At 51.7% G+C, this 21570-nt stretch overlaps 1 protein-coding gene across 1 annotated transcript in view; it reads right to left on the bottom strand.

The window, feature by feature from the left end:
• MYH7B (myosin heavy chain 7B) overlaps window positions 1-18934 on the bottom strand; it is a 35499-nt gene extending 16565 nt beyond the window's left edge. The window contains exons 1-17 of the mRNA XM_026101140.2: window positions 17226-18934; window positions 15737-15878; window positions 14829-14987; window positions 13867-13970; window positions 11596-11739; window positions 11157-11313; window positions 10490-10517; window positions 8857-8953; window positions 8001-8024; window positions 5832-5924; window positions 5254-5317; window positions 5036-5134; window positions 3894-3997; window positions 3170-3308; window positions 1704-1822; window positions 736-885; window positions 254-424 (exon numbers count right to left, since the gene is read on the bottom strand). Of these exons, the coding sequence (XP_025956925.1) occupies window positions 254-424; window positions 736-885; window positions 1704-1822; window positions 3170-3308; window positions 3894-3997; window positions 5036-5134; window positions 5254-5317; window positions 5832-5924; window positions 8001-8024; window positions 8857-8953; window positions 10490-10517; window positions 11157-11313; window positions 11596-11739; window positions 13867-13970; window positions 14829-14925 (1590 nt within the window). The 5' untranslated portion in view covers window positions 14926-14987; window positions 15737-15878; window positions 17226-18934. The remainder of the gene's footprint in view (window positions 1-253; window positions 425-735; window positions 886-1703; window positions 1823-3169; window positions 3309-3893; window positions 3998-5035; window positions 5135-5253; window positions 5318-5831; window positions 5925-8000; window positions 8025-8856; window positions 8954-10489; window positions 10518-11156; window positions 11314-11595; window positions 11740-13866; window positions 13971-14828; window positions 14988-15736; window positions 15879-17225) is intronic.
• Between the last annotated feature and the right edge of the window lie 2636 nt (window positions 18935-21570).

A 21570-nucleotide genomic window follows, 5' to 3' on the forward strand; every position in this document is an offset into this window, starting at 1 on the left:
CCAGGTTTCATTGCTCACTGGTGGGTAGGAACAGGAATCTCCATGTTTCACACAGCCAAAATTTGTGTCGGAAGGACCCCATGGCCTGGAGACTCTGTGCTGCAAATGTAGAGAGTGTAGACTGGGGGTACTTGCCACTGACTGAGGAGGGACTCATTTCATTCCCGGTACCAGAGCAGCCATCACTATTCCAGTCTTTGCAAACAAACCATTTAGCAGATGTACCATTCCTGTGCCCTGTCTCATGCTTTACCTTCTCAATCAGGTCGATGCAAGCCTGCAGGTCCAGGCCAAAGTCAATGAAGACCCATTCGATGCCTTCTTTCTTGTACTCTTCTTGCTCCAGGACAAACATGTGGTGGTTGAAGAACTGCTGCAGCTTCTCATTGGTGAAATTGATGCACAGCTGCTCAAAGCTGTTAAACTGCAAGAACAAAACAAACCTGCTTCAGCAGGTGGAGCTCCAGAGGTGAATGGAGTCACCTATTCCACTTTGCCTGGGTGATCTCCAGAGTACGTAGCCAGGAGCTCACTGAAGACTGGCCCACAGCAGTGTTAGAATGGTCCTTGTGAGCTGCAGGTGTTTATCACAGATAAATGAATTCAGGCATGAGCTCTTTTTCTTACCAAGGCCAGTACTTTCTTGGAGGACATAGAGCTGTCAGGCACTGGGGGACCCAAATGTCTAGTTACTACCTTCCCCTCAATCCATTGTTGGGGGCCTGCAGAACTCACTTCAAAAATCTCGAAGCCTGCAATGTCCAGTACTCCGATGAAGAACTGTCTGGCCAGCTTGGTGTCTAGGGTCTTGTTGATCCGAGCCACCAGCCACTTGAACATGCGGTCATAGGTCGCTTTAGCCAGGGCTCCCACAGCGTAGACAACCTGCCAAAGCAAATTGGACAGCAGGTCACGATAGGACTCCTGCTTCTCCCTATTTTTTAGGAGTTACAGGCTGTGTGAAAGAGCTCCTACCAGGACACAAAGGACAGGCTAGACAAATGCAGGCATTCGCAGTTACAGTACTTATGCTGAGATTAGTTTTCACATGCTTGCAAGCATGTTCTTGTGACCCTGGCCTGGCAACCAGCACCTAGACAGTCTCCAAGGTGTTAGGATTCAGATTCAGTCTAAAGTGATATTTTCAGAAGCCTTGTGCATGGTAGAAGCCTACATTACAATGACTTTGGAAAAGACTCCAGCCCTTAAGTTCCTCTTGAATTTTATTTCAGGACTGGCTTGCACTATCCAGACCAAGTTTGGGTTCCTAACTGACATGGCTGAAATCTGACACAAAACACTTTTGCTATGTTTGAGCCTCTCACAAGATCAGTTATTTGGATGAGATTTCCACTGTTCAGAGTTGAGCTCTTCATGAGCGTGTGGCTGTCTCTGAAGCAGATCCATAGGAAGTGAGCCTTTTCTGGCTTTCAATCCAACCAAAATTTCAAAGATACTGAATTGAAACTCCAGCCTTGGTTAAGGTCCAAAATCATCTGCCAGCCCTGCTACCAACTTTCCCAGCTCTTAAGGCAAGTAATCATATATACATGTTCTCATGGTGCTCTGGGGAAAACTCCTAAACCTAAAGAGAGTGAATTGAAGCACCAGGCAGCCTGTCTAGGGAACGTTATACAAAGAGCCTGTCCACAGAAGAGTCACATACCCATTTTAGCATGGAGTCCTTGTCTCAGTGCACCCACCTGTTCCACATTCTGACCTTTGGTCACGTATTCATTGCCCACTTTCACGCGAGGATGGAGCAACCCTTTGATGAGATCAGCTGAGCTGATTCCCATGAGGTAGGCAGCTTTGTCAGCACCTGCAAAAAAGTACCAAAGAATGAGGAAGCCAGCAAGGAAGTCCTGAAAAAAAGATTACCAGCTCCTCTGCTGATCAACACTAATTCTACTGTTGCTTCACCTGCTCCAGAGTCACCCCCCAGTGTCTGAAGTGTGATCTCCTACCTCAGATACTGTATGCGGCTTTTAAAGTCTGGGCTTCCTGCATGAGAAGTTACAGTTTGGAGAAGATGGCCTTAGCAGATCTGTTGCAGCTTAAATAGTTTTCAGTCATCTTGATCTGGGGGGCTCTACATGTTTTCCAGTGGAATTGTGGACTTCATACAGTGAATTCACATATAGTGAATTTGAACTGATCCTAAGAGATGTGATTTTCTTGCTTGTCTTTCACAGACTCCTGATAGTAGACCACAGCTAGAAAATCACCTCTGCAGAGGAACTCCTTCTGTTAGATCAAAATTCTCTTTAAATATCAGGTAGCAACTGAATCCAGTGTTGGCACTCCTCAGGGAAGGAGAACTCTTCTTTTGTGAATTTTAGCATGACAAGATCTGTTCCAGGCAGTCATTCCTGCTGGATCCCTGTCTTAGGCAATGCACAGTCATTTCTTAAGCCTTCCAGTTAAGTGACAGGGACAGGGCTCTCCCTTTCCCACCCTGCCACAGTGCACTGACCATGGGAAGGGTCATGCTGGAAAGCCACTCTGCCCTTGAAGCTGGCTCCATGATGCTTGGGAGCCAGGCATAGTGCAAAAGCAATAGAAAGTATCCGAGTTCTGACTTTTATGGATTTTCAATGGTTTTCTCTGCAGCCTGACTATTCCATTAGACCTATGTTTTGCACCGGATTCTCCTAAGTAACAAACAAGGAAACTTCTTAGACAGTGATTGTGTCCTACTCTAACTGCTCTTCAGGAGGCTGGGACTTGAGTAGGGCTTTGCAGCCCTAATCAAGGCCTGGCTCCTATCCTGCAGACAACATGCCATGGAAGAGGTCTAACAAAGAGCAAGAGAAGAGGTGAGGAAGGGCAGGAGAACACTGAACAAGGTGAAGCACAGAGCCAGTTTTCTCCGTGTTTGCCCAACACATATTCACAGCTCTGTGACAGCCTGTGACATTGCTGAGGCAGGTGTGAGGCTGATGAGACCACCCAGTGCCTGCAGAAGATGCTGTCCCCAAAAAACCTGTTCCTGCACAAGCCCCTTTGTGCACCAAAGCAGATGCTAAGACAGTGTGGCTGCTTGGGATTGTGGCCACTGACCTTCACAGACCAGGCCAGGGATGTTATCACAGTCTGCCCTAAGAGATAGGAAATCAAAGAGCCCAGTCCAGCTTGGGTGAACCTGGCAGCATGGAGACCAACTCACTTTCAGTGCCGTCAGCCTCTGCCTGCTCTTCCCGCTGCTTCTGCTTGAACTTCATGTTGCCGAAGTGCATGATAGCGCCCACTATTTTATAGGAGCCGTATTTCTCATCATTGCTGAAGCCCAAGATGTCCATGGCATGCTGAGGAGAGACAAAGCGGCACAGACAGAACAAAGTCACCTCTCTGAGATGAGAAGGGAGGGCAGGTGCTCCCACTGACCCCATAGGGGACTATATCCTGGGGCTCTGTGGGCTAAACGGGGCAAGGTGTTCTACCCTGTGTGCACTTAGCTGAGGAATCCTCCTCTATGGGATTTTAAATGTGAGTCCAGCTCCCCAAAGGTCAATTTGAAAGCAAAATGACAAGGCTAGCAGCAACAAGCAGGAGGCTTTCTAAGATGAGGTTGAGGGACCATATTTCTCATCTTTTCATGGGAGCTGCAGGAAGTGTGCATGTGCTACAAACCCCTCCTAATGTGAGGGCTTGTTCTCTCTTCTCTGTTTGAAAGGGGGTATTGATGGGATCTGAGACACTCTGCTCTTTCTTGCAGGCTCACAGTATGTGCACAGTGACTGCAGTAAACCATAGGAAGCTCACAACTAATTTGGAGAGGGACACTGAAAAGTGAGGACATGTCCTCCTGTCTGCCCAGAACATGGTTCTGAGGCCAAGCCCTCCCCCAAACTCCCACCTCTGGATGTGTGGTGTGAAGGAAGTGCACATACATCTGTTGCCATGAGTTCCTCGCCGTCATCCAGGTTGTCCACAGTTGTTACACCCTGAGAGCAGAAGTGGTAGTCGAAGGGGTTGAGGGAGAGCAGCAGCATATCTGTGATGGGGAAGACATGGAGGGAGTGAGAGCAGTCACAACCCCTGGCTGGATATCACCCACCATGCTGACCTCAACTAGGAGGCACTCACTGGTAGGGAAACCTTTGCAAGCTCAGGCAGGCCCTCGCACAGGTCCATTTCTTCTGTGACTGTGCCTCCAGCTTGCTATCTTGGGACATGGCTTGGCTGCAGACTGATTTAGAAGTTGCCATCCATGCCCTTGTGACCACCAGATAAGATTACTGCTCTGCACCACTCTCCAGACCTGCCTAATAAGGTAGTGTTCTGGAGCCAGCAGCAGGTTCAAGAGCCTACAGCCAAGAGGCTGACCACCCTGGGGGACTGTGTCAGCCATCCTTCCGCAGTGTGGAAAGGTTTCCTTTGCACTGTGTGTGACCTGGCACCCGGAGAGCAAGCCTGCTCAGAGCACAAGAGGTGGCCCGAGGGCAAAGCCAGGGTCAGCTGGGACTGTTCTGGGGAACACATTCAGGATATGCTGAGGCTGGGGTTACCGTTGCAAGTGAGCTGTGCAGCTGGTTTCAAGCTCACTTGAAACAGGTCATCTTGTTAGGGTGGCAGAAGGAGCTCAGAGCTCAGGACATGCTGAAAAACACGTCCGCTATCACAAAATGGGTACCTACCCAGCCTGCACATGCCAAGTTCAGTGCTGTACTAGCCACATGACAAGGAGTCTCTGTGAAAGGCAGCTTAGCAAATTGCACTCCCAGCCGGCAGACAGACCCTGAGTGACCACTTCTCTGCTCCCCGACATTTACAGAAAAGGCTTGAGTTTGGCTTCTCAGTCTGACTGTAAGGATAAAGAAGGCTGACCTCCTGAAGTCCCTTTCAAGCTGAATTATCCTACAAACCTACAACCCCATGCAGCCAGCAAAGCCCTTGAGGGCAGTGCCTCTGTGGTGAGCCAGGGTTGCTCAGTGGCCCTGGAAAGCAGGACCACCAAGCTAACAACAGGTCTTCCTGGCATTTTTCAAGCAGCCACACCGTAGAGGCTGTGCTGCATCTTTGGTTGCCTTACCCTGCAGCTCTGGTTTCTTCCCAGAGAGGATCTGGTAGTAGATATGGTAGCTTCGCTCTTTGGGTTGCTGGAAAATCACTCTTGATTTTTCCAAAAGATCTAGAAGCAAATAGGGCAAAAGGCTTAGAAGAGGGCTCATTCTTCCCTGGAGTCAACCCAGCATCAGCACAAATAGCAAGAATCAATTCTTTCCTCCTGCAGCTGGCACGTTTACTCACAGATGTCGATGTCTGCAGAGGCCAGCTTCCCTGAGGGGCCAAAATGGATCCGGATGAACTTACCCTGAAATATTCATAGGGAGGTGAGCACTGGGCTTGTCTAGACAGGTAAAATGCTAAATAGTTCCTAGAAAACAGAATTTGGGCCCCAGAACCTCTCCTTTTCCTCCAAGACACAACACAGGCATCAAAGGCACCTGTGGTTGATGAGCCCAGCATCCCAGAGCAGACTCAGGGTTGGGCCTGACAAAAGGGATGTTGTTCCCAGCTGTCCCTCCCAGCACCAGTGCCCCAGGCTGTGCTTACTGACCCCCCTCACCCATTGGTCCTGCAAAGGACCACTTCTCTCCAGCCATAGACTAGGACATTGGGGTGAATCATTCTGAACAGTGCACCATTTACTGAACTGATTTAACCAGGGGAAGCCTAGCCCAATGGTTCAACCCCACTAGGTATAAATGCTAGCTTCCTGCTACGTGCCTTGGGACCACACCACACAAATACATGAATACCCCAAATGATGTCTTCAGTTTACATAAGTGCTGCACATTAGCTGCCTCTCTTGCTAAGACACTTACAAAACGCGAGGAGTTGTCATTTCTTATGGTTTTGGCATTGCCAAAAGCTTCCATAGCTGGGTTTGCCTCAATGATTTGATCTTCAAGGGTGCCCTGGAAAACAAAGCCAAAGGATGTATCAGCTCCCACCCAGCCAGAGGGGATCTGTCACCAATGCAGCAGGGAAACAAAGCGGTGCTCCTTGACACATCATCCTGCTCTTCTCAGAGACTCCTGGTGCTGAGGCATCTCCTTGTCTCATGTAGGGGATGCAGATGGGTTCTGGGATCAACAGAGCTGGGTTCTGCAGCAATCCTCTCTGTGGGCTTCTCCTTGCTTAAACTGGCCCCTCCTGCCCCTCCCGAGATCCAGGCTACACTCTGCACAAAGAAGTCCTGAGTCACTTTCTTAGGCTGCTACAATTTGGAAACTGGGGGCACGTTGTCACTGTAGCAGTCTGAAACATTCCAGGCTCTTTGACTCTGCCAGGCATTTTCTCTTCCACCAAACTCAAGTCTTTGACTGTTTGAACCACAGTACATTATGAATGAAGAGACCCAGGAAACAGCCTTGATCTATGACTCTCTACAGCAACAAAACACACAGCAAGGCTGTAGTGTGCCAGGAACACGTCACAGATCCCAGCTGGCATGATCTGCTGAACTCACTGGAGATCTTTTGAGCAAAACCCCAAATTACCCCCTCCTCCAAACCTGTTTTTCCCTTCGTGTTTCACTAGCATAGTTGAAAGATGAAGAGACAGGCCCCAAGTAACACAGGCAAAGCAGGAGAATTGTAGGAGAGACACAAGACACTCATGCCAAGCCACATGAAAGACAGCGGGATTTGACAACAGGAGGAGAGGTTGGTGGCACAGGCACCTGCAAGATATGGGGCCCAGGATTTTTCACGACAGGGTTTTTGAGTGCTCAAGCCCTGACTACATTATAGTCCATAGTGCTGTCCTGCTGGGTGGGGAACATCAGACCTGGGCCCTGCCGGGCAGCGTGCTGGGGAGCTGCACTATCATTTCAGAGGTGGGGCCACAACTGTTCCCAGACTCCACAGCTCCAGGCATGTGAAGGGCAAAAGAGCCAGAGAGCAGTTGTGAAAAACAGCTCTTCTAACAGACTGTATTTTGCTGCCTAGGTATCCTTTAAGCTGTTATCCTTAAATTTAGCCTGATCAAAAATTGCCTTTTCTGTTAGGTCCTACAGGGGCTGCCCTAGGGCCCCCAGAATCAGCTGTCTCACTCTTGGTAACAGTTTGCCCGAGTGGTCTGAGACTCATGTATTAATGATCATTTCCCATCCAACAGGGTAGTGAATGCACCTGGGTGCATGCATTAGCTAACAGCCATCCCCAGTGCTCAGATGGAGGGACTGAGGGCCAAGGACATACCACTGAGCTGCTGAAATGCCTAAGCCCTTAGCTGAGTCAGGGACTCAACCTTTCCTGGATTTCCAGAGATATTCAGTTGTTGCCCCTGCCTTTGAATCTAACGGAGCACACAGGAGGAAGGAATCTAGGATCCCCTAGATGGAGATACCCTCAACCAGAGGCTAAATTTGAGTATCCTGGCCTGAGTCTGCCTCTGCTTCCCTCACCGCTGAGAAAGGCACTGGCTGTCTGCAATGCTGTGGCCTGAGCCAGTTCAGGCTTGTGCAGCTCCTGGCGACCTCCAGGCATCACTAGCACCCTGATCTCTGCAGCCAGAGTGCAGCACTGCCCATGGCAAACAGGCCTCTGCCCTTGCCACCAAGCGTCACCACCTTCTGCTGAGCCTCAAGGTCGAGTGGGACTCCCAAAGACTCGGAGAGTGGAGGCTTCACCTTCCCTTTGGAGAAACCCACACCAACAGCAGCACAATTCAAGCCAAGCACCCCAAAGGCAAACACTGCGTTAATTAGAAAGTAAAGCGGTTGAAGGGTAATGATTCCTTAAAGGAGAGGCTGGAGTAAGAAAGGTGGGAAGTCACTAAGAGATGAAATCCCAAAGCCTCAAACTATGGAAAGGTGGGAAATACAAAGCCAAGTGAAGAACTGCAACACTGCCCAGGTGCTGGGGCCACCCTCACTCCCAAACCCAAGACAGCTGCCCCACCTAGGCACTTCCCATTGCCCTGCTGTAGCTTGGTGGTGCAGCTGAACTCTGCCTCAACATTAAAGATCGGGAGTCTGTAACACTTACCCCAGTTTTAGTGGCAACAGATGCCTAAAGAAAAGAAAGAAAATTGTCTTTAGAAATCCAGAAAAGCCAGGCAAGAACCACAAGAAGCATGATCAGAAAAGCAGGACATGAACTTTTAGTGCCAAAAACCGTCCAAGAAAAAAAATGGAAGGATTAAACTTTTTAAGATATGCCAAAAAGTTGTTAAATAGATTAGCTCAAGAAAAAGAAGAAATGCATCAAAAGCAAGAACAGTTAAATCCAAACCCAAAGAAGAGGAAAGGAAAATAATGCTGAGGAAATGCTTGTCTGATACCTAAAGCAGCCAGTTTGCTTCTACAAGGAAAAAGCAGGCTGGAGCCTCAATGTATCAAGAAGAAATAAGCAATTGCAAGGGCAGCTCAAAAATAACCAGCACCAAAGAAATGCAAGAATCAAAACAAGAGCAAGAAAAGCACAAGGTGGAAAAGGATCAAAATGAGCAAAAGAAAAAAAAGAAAGAGAAATGGACAAAAAGCAAGGCTTAAAAGAGACAAGGTGGGAAATGGCTGGTTTCCTCCATTCCTTTAATATTCCTTAAGAAGATCATCTGGGAGGTGTTGAAGGGGAAAGAGAAGATAAAGAGGGGCATCTAAAGTACCTCTTACAGGCTGCTTAGATTGAACAGCCACTTAAAAATATCCATTTCCCCCTGAGCAAAATAGTTTCAAGCCTTGCTTGTTCAAAAGTCAGGGAAAAGCCAAGCCCTGGGTGGGTCAGACCAAAACACGCTTCCAAATGCAAAAAGTTGTGAGAAGGAAAAAAAGTAAAAAGAAGAAGGGGGGGAAAAAAAGAAAGGAAGAAAACAGCAAGAATTTGTTTCAAAAGAGGGGCTTACTCCTTTCTTGCCCGGTGTGTCGCCCAAGGCTGCGACAATGGCAAAGTACTGAATGACCCGCTTGGTGTTTACAGTCTTACCAGCACCAGATTCTCCGCTTAGAGTAACAGAAATACACAGAACAAAGACATGAGGCAAAGAACAGGCAAAACTTAAAACAGAGACTCTGAAAACCTGCCAGGGCTGCCCAGCCACCCCACTCATAGTGCCAGGTAGGAGAAGCAAATAGCGGAGGGACGGGGGAAGGCTGGCACTATCAACATCCTCCAGCCCAAGCAGTAGTTTGTGCAGGAGGCCCTGCCATGCCGACATGGCCCCCTGAACAGAGAAGAAAAACCCTGTTACAGCAAAGCCACGTCCTCCAGAGCAAAACTGCTGCAAAACTGGGCTTTGCCTTACTCCGCTAAGGGACCGCAGGGAGTCAGCTGTCTGCCGCAGAAGGGCAGATATGGCCAAGAACCGCGGGAGGTGCCAGCACACGCCAAGGCTGTGCCAAGCTTTGCCTCTCTCTGGGCATGCAGCCCTCACCCCAGGGCTTCAGCTGTCCTGGATCAGCAAGAAACCAGCCCTTTCCTGCTGGTGCTCAGATAGTTTCAGCACACTCCAGTTTGTTGAGGGTTCTTGGAGACAGTGCGGCCCCAGGCGCTGGGGCGAATCCTGCACAGGCCCATGCCGTTTCCACGGAGGGCCCTGGCAGTGCGGTGGCCACCGGGGTCCAGCTGGCAGGCCAAGCGGGGCCGGTGGGGCTGCCCAGTGCGTGCAGCTCCTCGTGCGGGCGGTCTGAAGGCCACAGTGAGCTCATCCCTATAGTTAGCCGCTCTCCTATTGTAATCCCAGATCACAAAGAGCGGGGGGGAGTTGGGGGAATGGAGCTGCTGCAGGACAAGAGCCAAGCATCTCTCCGCAGCCCCTGCGTTACCTAATTAGGCTATGGCTGAGGCTAAAAATGTCCATGGCTCCTGGCAGCAGTGTAGGGTCCTTTAGAGTCCTTTATATAGCCCTTATCTATATGTCACTTGAAATTAACCTGGCCTACCTCCTCCCACATTACCCTGGCCTCTCTCCTCCTCTCCCATCACCCCTCCGACCACAGGCGCTATCTTCCCCTGGCCTCGGCCTCCATCTCTCCTTCCTCTGCCCACAAGCACAGGGTGGTGAGGAGCCTGCCCGGTCCTCTGAGGAGCTGTGGCCTGGCTGCGGAGACGCCTGCCCCAGTGCTCAGCTGTGATTCCCCCGGGGAAGCTGGCAGGTCGGGCTCCTCCTGCGGATGCCGCCTTGCCTGGGGGATGCAGGGCCACTGCTGGTGGATGGGGTGCCCCATGGCAGGCTCCCGCAGCTGTCGGGGGGGTGCCGAGGAGCCGGGCCCCAGGCCCTCGCAGGGCTTTGTCGCTTGGCGCAGCCGACGGGAAGCTTAGCAGGACGGGCTGGGTGGGTTGGACAGCTGCCGAGGGAATGCGGTGGGGGCCACGGCTGGGTGGCACTCCTCAGGGGACAGTTACTCATCACCAGGCAAATCTGGCCCAGCAAGGAGGGGAGCATAAGGGACTATCGGGGATCTCAAAGGCTGCTTGTACCCAGGAATTTAGGCTAACAAACGGGCACCGGAGGCGCAGAGAGGGCAAGAGCCACTTACGTGATGAGCATGGACTGGTTCTCGCGGTCTGGAAGAGAAGGAGCAAACGTTCAGCTGACGCCCACCATCCCAAACAAGGAAGGAAGGAAGTATTGCTCACAGCCTGCCCTGAGTGGGGTCCTCTCTCATGTGGCCCCTCTCTGCCTGGGCTGGTGATCTACTACCTCCCCCATTCACACCTAGCACAGCTCTGGGCCCATGAACTCCCTGGGAGAGGGGCCTGGGGAGGATGGCTACAGGCACCTTCACGAGAGGTTTCTCTCTAGTCTGCTTAGAGGTTTTAGCCTTGTGGTGGGAGCCTTGCAAACCATCTCTCTGTCCTCACCTGCCAAGCTTCTGCAGCAGGGAATGCACCAGCCGTTCCTTCCCTTTGGAGTGTGCTCTGTTGGCTCAGGGGGCTGAATCCTGTCCCTGGCCTTGGCACAGTGACACAGCACAGCTGGGCCATGCAGACACTGGCCCTGTGCCTTTTCTGGATGGGGAATGCCCTGCCTCATCTCCTGGGTTACATTTTCTGGAGCTGATGAAATGTTGCCCAAGCTCAGACCCAAATCAGCATCCTGAAGGCTTTCTGGGCTGGGTCCAGGCCCAATCTGCCTCTAGTGTCAGGTCCTAACCCCTCGCGGGTGGGTTTGTGGGGCAGGTGGGAGGGCAGTGGGGAGCTTACTGCGCAGCATGTCGTTGTAGGCGTTGTCCGCGATGGAGTAGATGTGGGGGGGAGCCTCAGACCTCCGCTTGCCCTTGTAGGCCGCCACCACGGGAGCGGTGTAGACGGGAAGCCACTTGTATGGGTTGATGGTGACGCAGAACAGGCCCGAATAGGTCTGAAGGCAGGAAGGAGATGGCTGAGGGACACCTGGAGCCATGCGCACCGCCCCTGTGATGCCTGGGACATCCCCCCTGCCACCAGGTAGGTTTCTCCCATTCCTCATGGAGAGGCCCTCGCCACAGGCAATGCCTGGGGAGCCGGCCGTGGTCGGGGATGCCTTGGGGGTCAGCACAGACCTTCTGCGAACCCGCATGTGGGTGTAGGCAGGTCCCACTGGGGGCACCTCAATCATTTCTCCACCACCCCTGTGTTATGTGCCCCGGCATGGGCGGCTTACATAGATCATCCAGTGGGCGTAGCGGCGCCTCAGGTTGTACAGCACGGAGGCCTCGTTGAGGTGCGTCAGCATGGCCATGTCTTCGATCATGTCGAACTTGGGGGGGTTCATCTGCTGCAGCTCATCCTCCTTGACAACTCGCGTCTGCAGGAGGAGGGAGGGGAGAGCATCAGGAAGGGCTGCGCCAGCCATGCCCAGCGTTCACCCAGACCGCAAGGTGACGGGCCCTGGCCTCCACAGAGACCCCCTGGCCCTCCGGCTTGCCACGGCCTCCAGCGTGCCCTGGAGATGGAGGCGGGATCAAGGCCACGCTGACGGCCCCACAGCACCACGCTGCAGCAAGCTGGGGACATTCCCCCTGCCCTGGACCCACTTGGCTGCCGGTGGGCACCCCAAGCCCTCGTCACCCCTGCCTGCACACATCCCTGTCCCACAGCCATGGGGTCCTTCTTGCTGCCAGAGGGGAAGGTGTTGAGCTGCCCGGATGCCAGCACTCGGGGTGCGGGATGGACGCTCGCTGTGGGAAATGGCTTAGCCTTGGACCCAGGACATTCAAGAGTCCCCCCGGCCACCGCGGGGCAGCCCTGCTATCTGCCCCGCTCTCCTTCGCGTGCTGTTCGCGTTGATAAGTGCCACCTAAAATAATGCAGCGCCGTCTTCTGCTCAGAGAGATTTCTGATTCTTTTGGCAAACAGCTGAAGTGTGTACCCCATCACTTATAACTGGATTTATTTAATCCCGTAAATCCAAGAGCTGGCAAACTATCACATTACATATCTGGCCTGAATGGAAGAAACTCAATTTAGCAAATGGTCCTGTTAATATAGCTTAAGCAAAACCTCTCAAAGAGATTTTTTTTTACATGTGAATATTAAATCCATGGTGTTTTAGGTGTAAAAAAACAAGAAAGTGGAAGGAGGAATAAAGGCGAGGTTATTTTTGCTAAAACTGCTTCCATTGAAAATGCTAATCCAATGCAAGTAGGTGTAGTTTTATATTTTGCAAATCCAAGACATTTTAAAAAAACAGCTTCATGGGGGAACAGCAGAAAAGGTTAGGTAACTGTTTTCATCTGCAGAAGCCAAAGAATAGATTTTTAACCACAGCATCTTAAAAATCAAAGTAAACTTTTCGAACTGACCCCCTGCAAACAAATTTTATTTTGTGGAGGCAAAAAGAGTTTCTAATTTTTGTCCCAATTTCAGACCAAAGTATTTTCAAAACTTGACATTTTTCAAAGAAAATTATATCTATTTCCCTCAGTTTGGGCAGATATAGGGAAAAAAACAGTGAAAGTCACTGTTCATTGCCTGGTTGGGACCTCATTCTCTTTTCCCGTTTTACACCAGTGTAAGCCTCTGCACTGCAATCGCGTTCCACAGGCATGCAACTCCCATAGCTGAGAAATGAATACTAATTAAGCTCATTTGTGGTTATTTGTACTAGGTATTATCTTGACAAATACCAATTGATCATTTCTTGTTTTACCTCACTTCCACAGCTGGAAAGCTGGAGTAACACCACTAAACATAACTGGTCTCACCTCCAGCCACCCTATTCTTTAACTCTGCTCACTTTGAGACGTTATTCCTGGCTGGGGCAATGAGACCAGCCAGTGGACTGAAAGAGGGAGACCAGAGTTCGGGATCTGGCCCGAGGCATGTAACCACACATTTATATCTGGCAAAGAACAAGTCCTTAATCATCCTGGTGCTCACACACTCCCGCAGTGAATGGCACACTCACACTTCTCGCACAGTTGTTCTTTGCTTAGAAACCTGTTCTCCAAACAGTACCGCTCTGCCTTACACTGGTGCAAATCCAGGCTAAAAGGAGCAGGAACTGGCCCCTTACCTTTTGCTTTGCTCTTGGCAATTAGCCGCACAACGGTTCAGCGTTACAAAGGGCCGCTCTGGAGCAGGCGCTTCCTTCGCCAGCCCTCCCTACGGCTGCGGGAAGCACGGCTCGGACTTGCGCTGGGAAAGCCTGACTATCCCCCTTCAATCCGTCTCACAGGGTAGATCGGTTTTGAAAGCAAACATTTGATGGGGGTATGCTGAACCGTTGACACGCTTGGAGAGGAACTGGCCTACGTGTCCTGACACACCGCAGCGTGACAAACACCACAGCCAGCCCTCAGGGGACGAGCGACTGCGGAGCGTGCAAGTGTTATCAGGAAGAGCTCGGCTAGTTTCAGACACGATCTCGTCTCACATATCCCCCTCGGCACACATTCTTACCAGCCCTTGAAAAAGGGAAGACTTTGCTTACTTGCTTGTCTTTGGTTTCCACAGTGACTTTGCCACCAGCACTTTCTTTGATTTCTACTTCAATATAAGCCTCTTTCTCATCCGGAATCCAAGCTCGCTTCTTTCCTTAAGGAGGAGAGGAAAAAAAAGAAAAAAAAAAGGGAAAAGAAAGGAAAGGAAGGGAGGGAAGGGGAGGGAAGGGAAAGGAAAAAATCAGGTTGAAATGGAGGAAACCATTTGTCAAATGAAGGCCACATGAATGCAGTCTGATTACATGGAAGGACAGTCATTATTCTTTCCTATGCTGTTGGTCATAGGAGCTGGGATTTCTTTGCTTTTTCATGTTTGGCAGCTGTCTGAGTCAACTTTTACATTGACAGCAGTCTGCTGCTTAATGTGTACTTGCATGCAGAACGTCATGAGGAAAATGCAGTTTAGAGGAAGCAAAAATCTTATTTCTTAAGTTGTTCCTCATTTGCTGTGTTGAGATAGGCACAATACTTGTTGAGCATGTGCTTGTCCCTGGAGCCCAGTAACACTGTGGGCAGCAGAAAAAACAGCTACAATACAGTGGGGTGGCTGGGACAGAACGGGAGGGCTGCGGAGCAAGCTCTGTACACCTCCAAAATGAGATAGAGCTGGAGACAGCTTTGCTGTGCCACTACGCATTCAGCCTATCTCCCTCCATCCTTCTGGCCACCATGGGGGGGGGGGCTGGGGAAGATGAAGGGCTGCCTTCTCCTTGTACCCCAGCAGAATAAGAAGGGACAGTCAAAACCCTGCTTTTCCTACTTCTGAGATCTTCTTGTCCTCCAGGGTGGTGGGGGCAAGTCTCCAGCTCCTACAATACCAGTTCCCGTATCACAAGCCCTGTCAGGCTCAGCCGCACTGGTAGGGGGACAGGGACGCTCTACAGAGAGAACCATGGCCAAGGGCTCCCTTGGGGGCTGTGCCGGCTGGGCTGCAAGCTTCCCTGGGGCTTACCATCGAATGGAATTGTCTGAAGCTTCAGCTGCTCTGTGTAGCTTTTCCGGAGGTATTCAGCAGCCTCCCCAAACTCGCTCATGTCTAGCATAGACATCTTGCCCGGCTGGAGGGAGAAGGCTTGCCAGCAGCAAAGGAAGAGTGAAAGACACCTGAATGCTGAAAGGAGGGAAAAGAGAAGGAGTCAGTGCACAAAGAAAGTGCCCAGCAGTGGGCTGCCAACCAAGAGAAATGCAATCGCCAAACATGCTTTTAATTTTAGAGAGCAAGAGAAGACAGCGACAACAATACTAGCTATTAATAACTGTAATAATAATGCAATTACTGATCTGCCCTGCACTGCAAATCCCAGCTGCGTGCCCTGCATCGCTTTAGTGTTGAAATCTATATTCACATTTTGGGCGTCATCAGAGTCCAACACTCTCTTTTCTTGATAAACTCAGCTGAAAACTATTGCAAGTTCACAGACCTGTTGGAGCACCAGTGTCCTGCACAAAACCCGTGTAAAGACCTGGGTCCTCATTCTAGAGCAACACTGCAGAACAATAAAAGCGAGGGTGGAAGCATTAAGCCTTGAAAAATCCCTTCTAGAGGACCGCAGTGACAGCTGCTCGGAAAAGCGCTTTTACGATATTGCCTTCTATTATCCATCTAATACGACAGCACACAGCAGAAGTCCAAAATGCCGTAGCTGTTGCAACCATTGTAACCCACGCTGCTAGCCAGTCACTCGGCAAAGTGCACAGATCTCAGTAAAAATGCTCTCGATTAAGGTCTGTCCTGCCCTCCCCTGTACTGCCAGAGTCAGTCCAAGAGCCCCTGTCCTCTGGGAACGGCTACCCTGCAAAGGTGAAGCGGGTTAGTAGCACAGGACAAGCGTGCACACAGACATGCTCTTTATTACTAACCTCGGTGATAGGACTGAGTGGCTGTGTGTGTGCAGCAAAGCCCCTTTTTATTGTGTCTGTCAAGGTCAGAGTGGGAAAAGATATGTCAGAAATTCCCATGTGTCATGTCCCCACTGCTCCATTGGTGCTGCTGTCCCACTGCCTGGAGAGACACAAAAGGCAAACTTCGCTTTTATCTCTCTGCATATGCAGCCTGGTTATTTTTATTCCTGTATTGTCAGGCGAGTACAAAGGCAGAGCGAGAGACTCCAGCTTTGGAGGCAGCACAGCTCTCCAAGGCTGTCTGCGTCCGCCTGCTCTGGCGGGGAGCTGAGGAACGAGAACTTTGCTACTGCTCCTCCTGCACCTGAGCAATTCTGCTTTCTTCCTTGTGACCCTGCCAGGGGAACCGCTGCCTGGTGGAGACCACGCTCTCCAAGCCGCGCACAGCCGAACCTCTCCCTCGGCTCTGGTTCAGCCTTTCCATGGCCATGCTCCCCAGGACCAGAGGAAGAGTCCCAGAGCTCAGCCTCTGCTACCGCATTAACTTCTTCTCCAAGGGCTTGCCTTGTTTACCATGGAACATCAGCCGCTTCCTGCATTTAACAGCAGATTTCACGAACACCAGAATTTGTTTTTCTGGTTACAAGCAAACGAAACTCAACCGTTTTCTAAGGGGGGCCTTATTCTTCCCCAGAGTCACAGTGGCCCTGGGCACCCAGCCCCAGAGGGGCATGTGCACTGCTTGGAAGGGCTGGGCTCAAGCCCCCAGCTCTGCCCCACTGCAGTGGGTTCAAGCCCGGCTCAGCCCATAGCAAAATCTGCCCACCTGTAACTCCTGGGTCCTGTTCTCCCAGAGCCACCCGGCTGCAAAGAGCGAGCTTGGTTCACAGCTAGGCCACATTAAAAGACTCTCTCGACAGAGAGGCTGCTGGATTTCCCCCAGAGATGCCATACACAGCACAGCGCTCATGGCCCCCAGCATGCCTGCATCCTGGCAGCACTGCTATGTGCTTTCCGAGACGGGAAGGACCAAAGGGTTGTCTATGCCATGCTTAGGGAAGAGTAATTTTAGTTGCTGGCATTCAAAGTGAAATTACATTTCTGCCCCTCTGGTCTAGCAATGTTGTTGCCTCCCCAAAGGACTCTCGCAGGCCTTCCTCCATCGCAGGCAGTGTTCAGGGCAGGACAGCCAGTGGCATTTAGGAGCTCTGCTCCTCTGATTGCCTTTCTTTTAATGTATTTAAAAAGCAAAGCAGGCTTGGAAGCTTTTCCACCCCCTCCTCTCCCTCCTCCCTGCACAAAAGCCGATCGGAGAGGCACTGCAGCGGCAGCCCCATGCCGGGCAGCCCCACTCGTCACAGTCCTGGGGCTCTCATGGCCACAGCCTGGCAACCAGGGACACGTGTGTGTGTGTGTCAACATGCAGGCTTAGCACGAGGGGAAAGGGCCCAGGTGGCCGAGCAGCCAAGTGATTGCAAGCGCATGCCATGGCTGAGGACGCACTCACCAAGCCAGGGTGGGCTACCGCCTCTCAGCCCCTCTGCGAGACACGTGCTGGTCCTCTCTGCAAGGTAGCTTTGCTTCTTCCTTGCTGCAGAGACATCTTATCCTCTCGTGGAAGCAGGTGCTCTTGTTGGCTGCTTGGCTTCAACACTGACACACGTGAAATGAGCTGCAGCAACCTCTGAAGCTGGAAATAGTCTGACTACAGCCAGGCAGCTTGCAAGCCGTATGCAGGTGCCCAGCACCTGGGCCCTGTTGTCCTGGCTCGGGTGGCTTCTCTTACGGTCACGTCTCTCTTCAGCCTGAGGGTACCTCAGTACCAAGCTGAAGGGGAAACTGAGGCACGGGATGACTAGGGATTTGTTACACAGGGCAGCTGCCAGTGCAGGGGCTGGCCAGCACACAGGCACAGTTTTCCACCACAACCAAAGCTCAAAACACCCACGGCAATGTGCGAGTCTGGGCATCCCAGTCTCATCCTGGGGAGCATTCTTCCCGCAGCACTGCAGCCCTCCAGCAACAGATGGGCCCTCTGCCCTCCCACCCTGCTTTGCAGTGAAGACTGTGAGATTTATGGGTGGACGAGGGCCCCAGACTCTTCCCCGACGGGTTGAGCCCCCAGGGAGAGGATGGCCAGGTTCAGGGACAGGTCAACACTGTCCTCACTGACTGGGCAGTGTAAAGTTATGGCTTTTCACAGTGATCATCTTCCCTGGTGCATAGGGCATGTTCCTTCGGCATGAACAAGGTGACTCTGAGCCATTAGGACAAAGCAGGATGCAAGCCCACATCTCCGTGTCCTGTGGGGGCACTCTCCCACCAGCCGGGTGGTTGGCAGTTCATGTCCTCATCCAGATTTGGGAGCAGCCTAGGTTCACAGTGCAGAGCTGGACACCCTGGGCACATGCAGGTACGTCTGCTGCATCCTTCTGGGGAGACAGTCGGGGTACACTGGCACTGAGACCCTACTTGGCGATGGTGTCCAAGAGGCACCACTGTGTTCAACTGTGCCAAGACGGCAGTGGTGAGGGGCAGCAAAAGCAGGGTAGCGTCCTGAAGAACAACACGGTGCAGACAGGCCTTGGTTAACCTCGGGTTCCTCTGAGGTTAGCCCGGTGGTCTTCTGCCTCGCTGTCGTGAGCTCGGAGTCAGATTTCCACCCACGTCCTGGTGGGGCCTAAGGCCTTTGGCAGGTCTGGTGCCAAGTACCTTTGCCACAAGTGCCCTAGCAGTGGGATGAGCTCTCGGCCCAGACCCACCAGCTGGCCCAGCCTCACGCATTCTTCTCAGGGCATGTACCCGCCCTGTGCTCTGCTCACCCCCTCCCCTGCCTTATCTTTAAAGCGATTTTATTTTCGGAGATTCCTTCTACAGTTCCTTCTGTTAGCCGTAGTTTCTCTGCCTCTTTGAAGATGTTCCAGCAGGGTCCATCAAAGGCCAAGCAGATCTATAGAAAGGGAAATGTGGAATGGTCGCTCCAGCAGCTGCTGAAATGTACTTCCTTTGGGTTCGGACATTTTCTAAGCTGGAGGTTGTGATGTGGTTTCCAGTGCGGTAGGAAGCTCATCCTCATATTCCTGGGAAGGCCTGTGCTGTGTCCTGCTCAGATAGGTGTAATGTGGGCATCCTGAGTGGGGCAGCTATGGAAAGAAGTTTGTATGAAGCTCCCATGAAACCCCGCAGGCATAACTAGGAGCCCATGGCCTCTAGTCTGAGCAGAGAGGAACTTGCTTTAGGTGGTCAGTGCCTGCAGCAAGCAGTTTGCCTGAATGTTTCACCTGCCCTATGCAACCATCCCCAGCCACGGAAGCATCTACCTTGGCCATCGATGTGCCACTTGCCCCCCACCCCTCCCCATGGCTCTGTGCTTGACCTGTTGGGATCCCATGGCATGATGGAAGAGAAAGGGGCTCCTCAATTTTGCCCTTGAGGACAGGAGAAGCCTCTATCCACGGGATATGACACCACCAGCACTAGACTAAAAAGCTGCCCCTTCACTGAGCAGCGTTTTGCAGCCAGATCAGCTCCTACCTGATCCCGGGAGAACCAGGAGGGTGCCCAGAGCCCAGCCATCTTCTCCAGCGAAATCCCAGGGCTGCTCCCTGACCCCACAGGAGGAATGTTTCCCATTAGCAGGTTCTGATAAGTGGCAGGAAGGAGAATTACTCTATGTGTCGGACAGTTCACTAGAGGTTTCTACACTTAACATATCAGCACTATCAGCTCCCTGAAATGCACTGCAGGGGAGTGCGAAGGCAGCTGATTAGATAGAGACAATCTGCAAAGGGGCTATTTCAGGCATATTTCCATCGAGTGAGAATGCCTACTTACAGGGAGACAGGCGAAGGTGATGGGCCAGCGCTGCCAGTCTGACGACGTCCCTCTGGCTCAGCCTGGCCACACAAGCCTGTGGCTGCAGGGCTCCCTCCAAAGCAAACACCAAAATCCTGGATGTGCTTCCTAAGAAGCACTTTTTCACCAAAAAGCAATCCTGCCTTCTGGGACTGGGACAGAGTCTGGGCTACAGCTTGCACTAGGGACCATTTTCATGTTGTATTCCTTCCTCACAGCCACATCCCACCAGAGGGAGAGATAGCAACGACAATCCCAGCTCTGCTTTTAATGCATCCCTCAACATCAGCAGAGCTATCCTTGAATTTACAGGCAGAAGAATCAGGCCTTGCTCCTTGTTAGAGATGAGAAGAGGTGGTGGCCTTGGTGTGATGGTCTCAGCTTTAGAGGTGGTCTGTGAGACTTGCTCTCAAGGCCCACATGGCTGGGGAGAAGTGGCGCAAGGACAGGGATGTAGCATTAATGCTGCTGCAGGGAGCCAAAAAGGGATGTAGCATTGATGCTGCTGCAGGGAGCCAAAAGAGGCACCCACAGGGCTCGAGATGGGGCACAGTGCTGAATCCCTTCATCTCAGTGCTCCCTGGGCTCTTCCAGCACATGTCCCCTGCTGCCTGGACATGCCACACTGGGAATATGCTCTCACCCCCATCCCAAGCTGGCTGCCCTTCAACCATGGATGAGGTGCTGCCTTTATAAACCTTTGGGAAAGTACATGAACTTGCTGCTTTAGCGAGTGCCTTGGTGCTGTGGGAAGCAGCTCATTATGGCATGAGGCTTCTGCAGCATGAGGGTGCTGAGGGCTGAGTCTCTTGGCACCTCGCTTCCAGTGCAGCAGCACTGCTACATGCACCTGGGAGCATGTGAGAAGAAAACAGTCTCAAAATGAGTATCAGAGACAGCAAGATGACCTGGAGACTAGGAAAACTGGGGAGTTTTTGTTTGTTCATTTTGAATTTACCAGCTTTGAGTTTCTTGTGATTTTTTTTCTCCAGAGAGACTGGCACTGCAAAGATCCAGGTTCCATTTCAGAATGAAGGTCGTACTGAACAAAAATCATTCTGCTCATTGTAGTAATGCGTGAGCTGACTCCAGTGAAGATGCTTGAGGTTTTGCCAATGCTTTTCAAAAAGAGATGAGAGAAAACAGACGCTTGCCCTGTTCATCTGAACTCTTAACAGCACCTCAACTACAGCTAGCTTGCTGCAACAGGCCCTGGCACACAGCACTAGGGCAGAAGAAACCTTGAAAAAGCTAGAGGAAATGAATGGTAAAAGGCTAGCTGGCAGCCATAAGGCAGGGCTAGTTCACTTGAAACAGATGTTCACACCACTGGTCCTTTCCAGTGCTTTAACGAAGCAGTTGTCTGTTTCCAGCCAGGAAGTCCTTTTTGTGTGAAGGGAATTTTTGCCCTGCTACTATGCCAGCAAGGGAATAAAATAGCAGAGTTCCCATAGAGGAGGGTCACGAGGGGAAACAGCAGCTGGTGTATGTTGGTCTGCATGCAAGGCCAGTGCTGGGTTCTCAGCACAGAGCGGACAATGGTGGATAACTACTGCTCAGCCTTGTGCTGAGCCGAGGCTTGTTATCGCACACGCACAGCAGTGAGGGCCCCCCAAGGCTCCCTGGCTGTCCTTCCTATAGCCAGGCCTGTTGGCTTCAGGTCCATGAGCCAGTCTCAGAGACTGGCATCTGCGTGAAGCATGCAGCATCTCAGGAAATGGGCCAGGTCTGGGCACGGAGTTGGCAAATAACAGCTCAGGAGACGTGTATTGGCACAAGCACAAAAAGGCCAAACCTAGAGCTGCCGTAGCCCACCAGGAACCATGGCACATGTGCGGCAAGGCTGCCAGGAGCTCCAGACGGCTCTCAGAAGGATAACTCCTTCAGCAGCTGGGCCTCCGCAGGACACCGCTTCCCTGCAGGGCCTACAACTGGGCAGAGCACCAGCATGCTGGGCCAGGAGAGTCCAGGTCATGTTCCCAAAGCATGTGGAGACA

This window comes from Dromaius novaehollandiae, chromosome 16, assembly GCF_036370855.1.
Source record: "Dromaius novaehollandiae isolate bDroNov1 chromosome 16, bDroNov1.hap1, whole genome shotgun sequence".
Taxonomy (NCBI): domain Eukaryota; kingdom Metazoa; phylum Chordata; class Aves; order Casuariiformes; family Dromaiidae; genus Dromaius; species Dromaius novaehollandiae.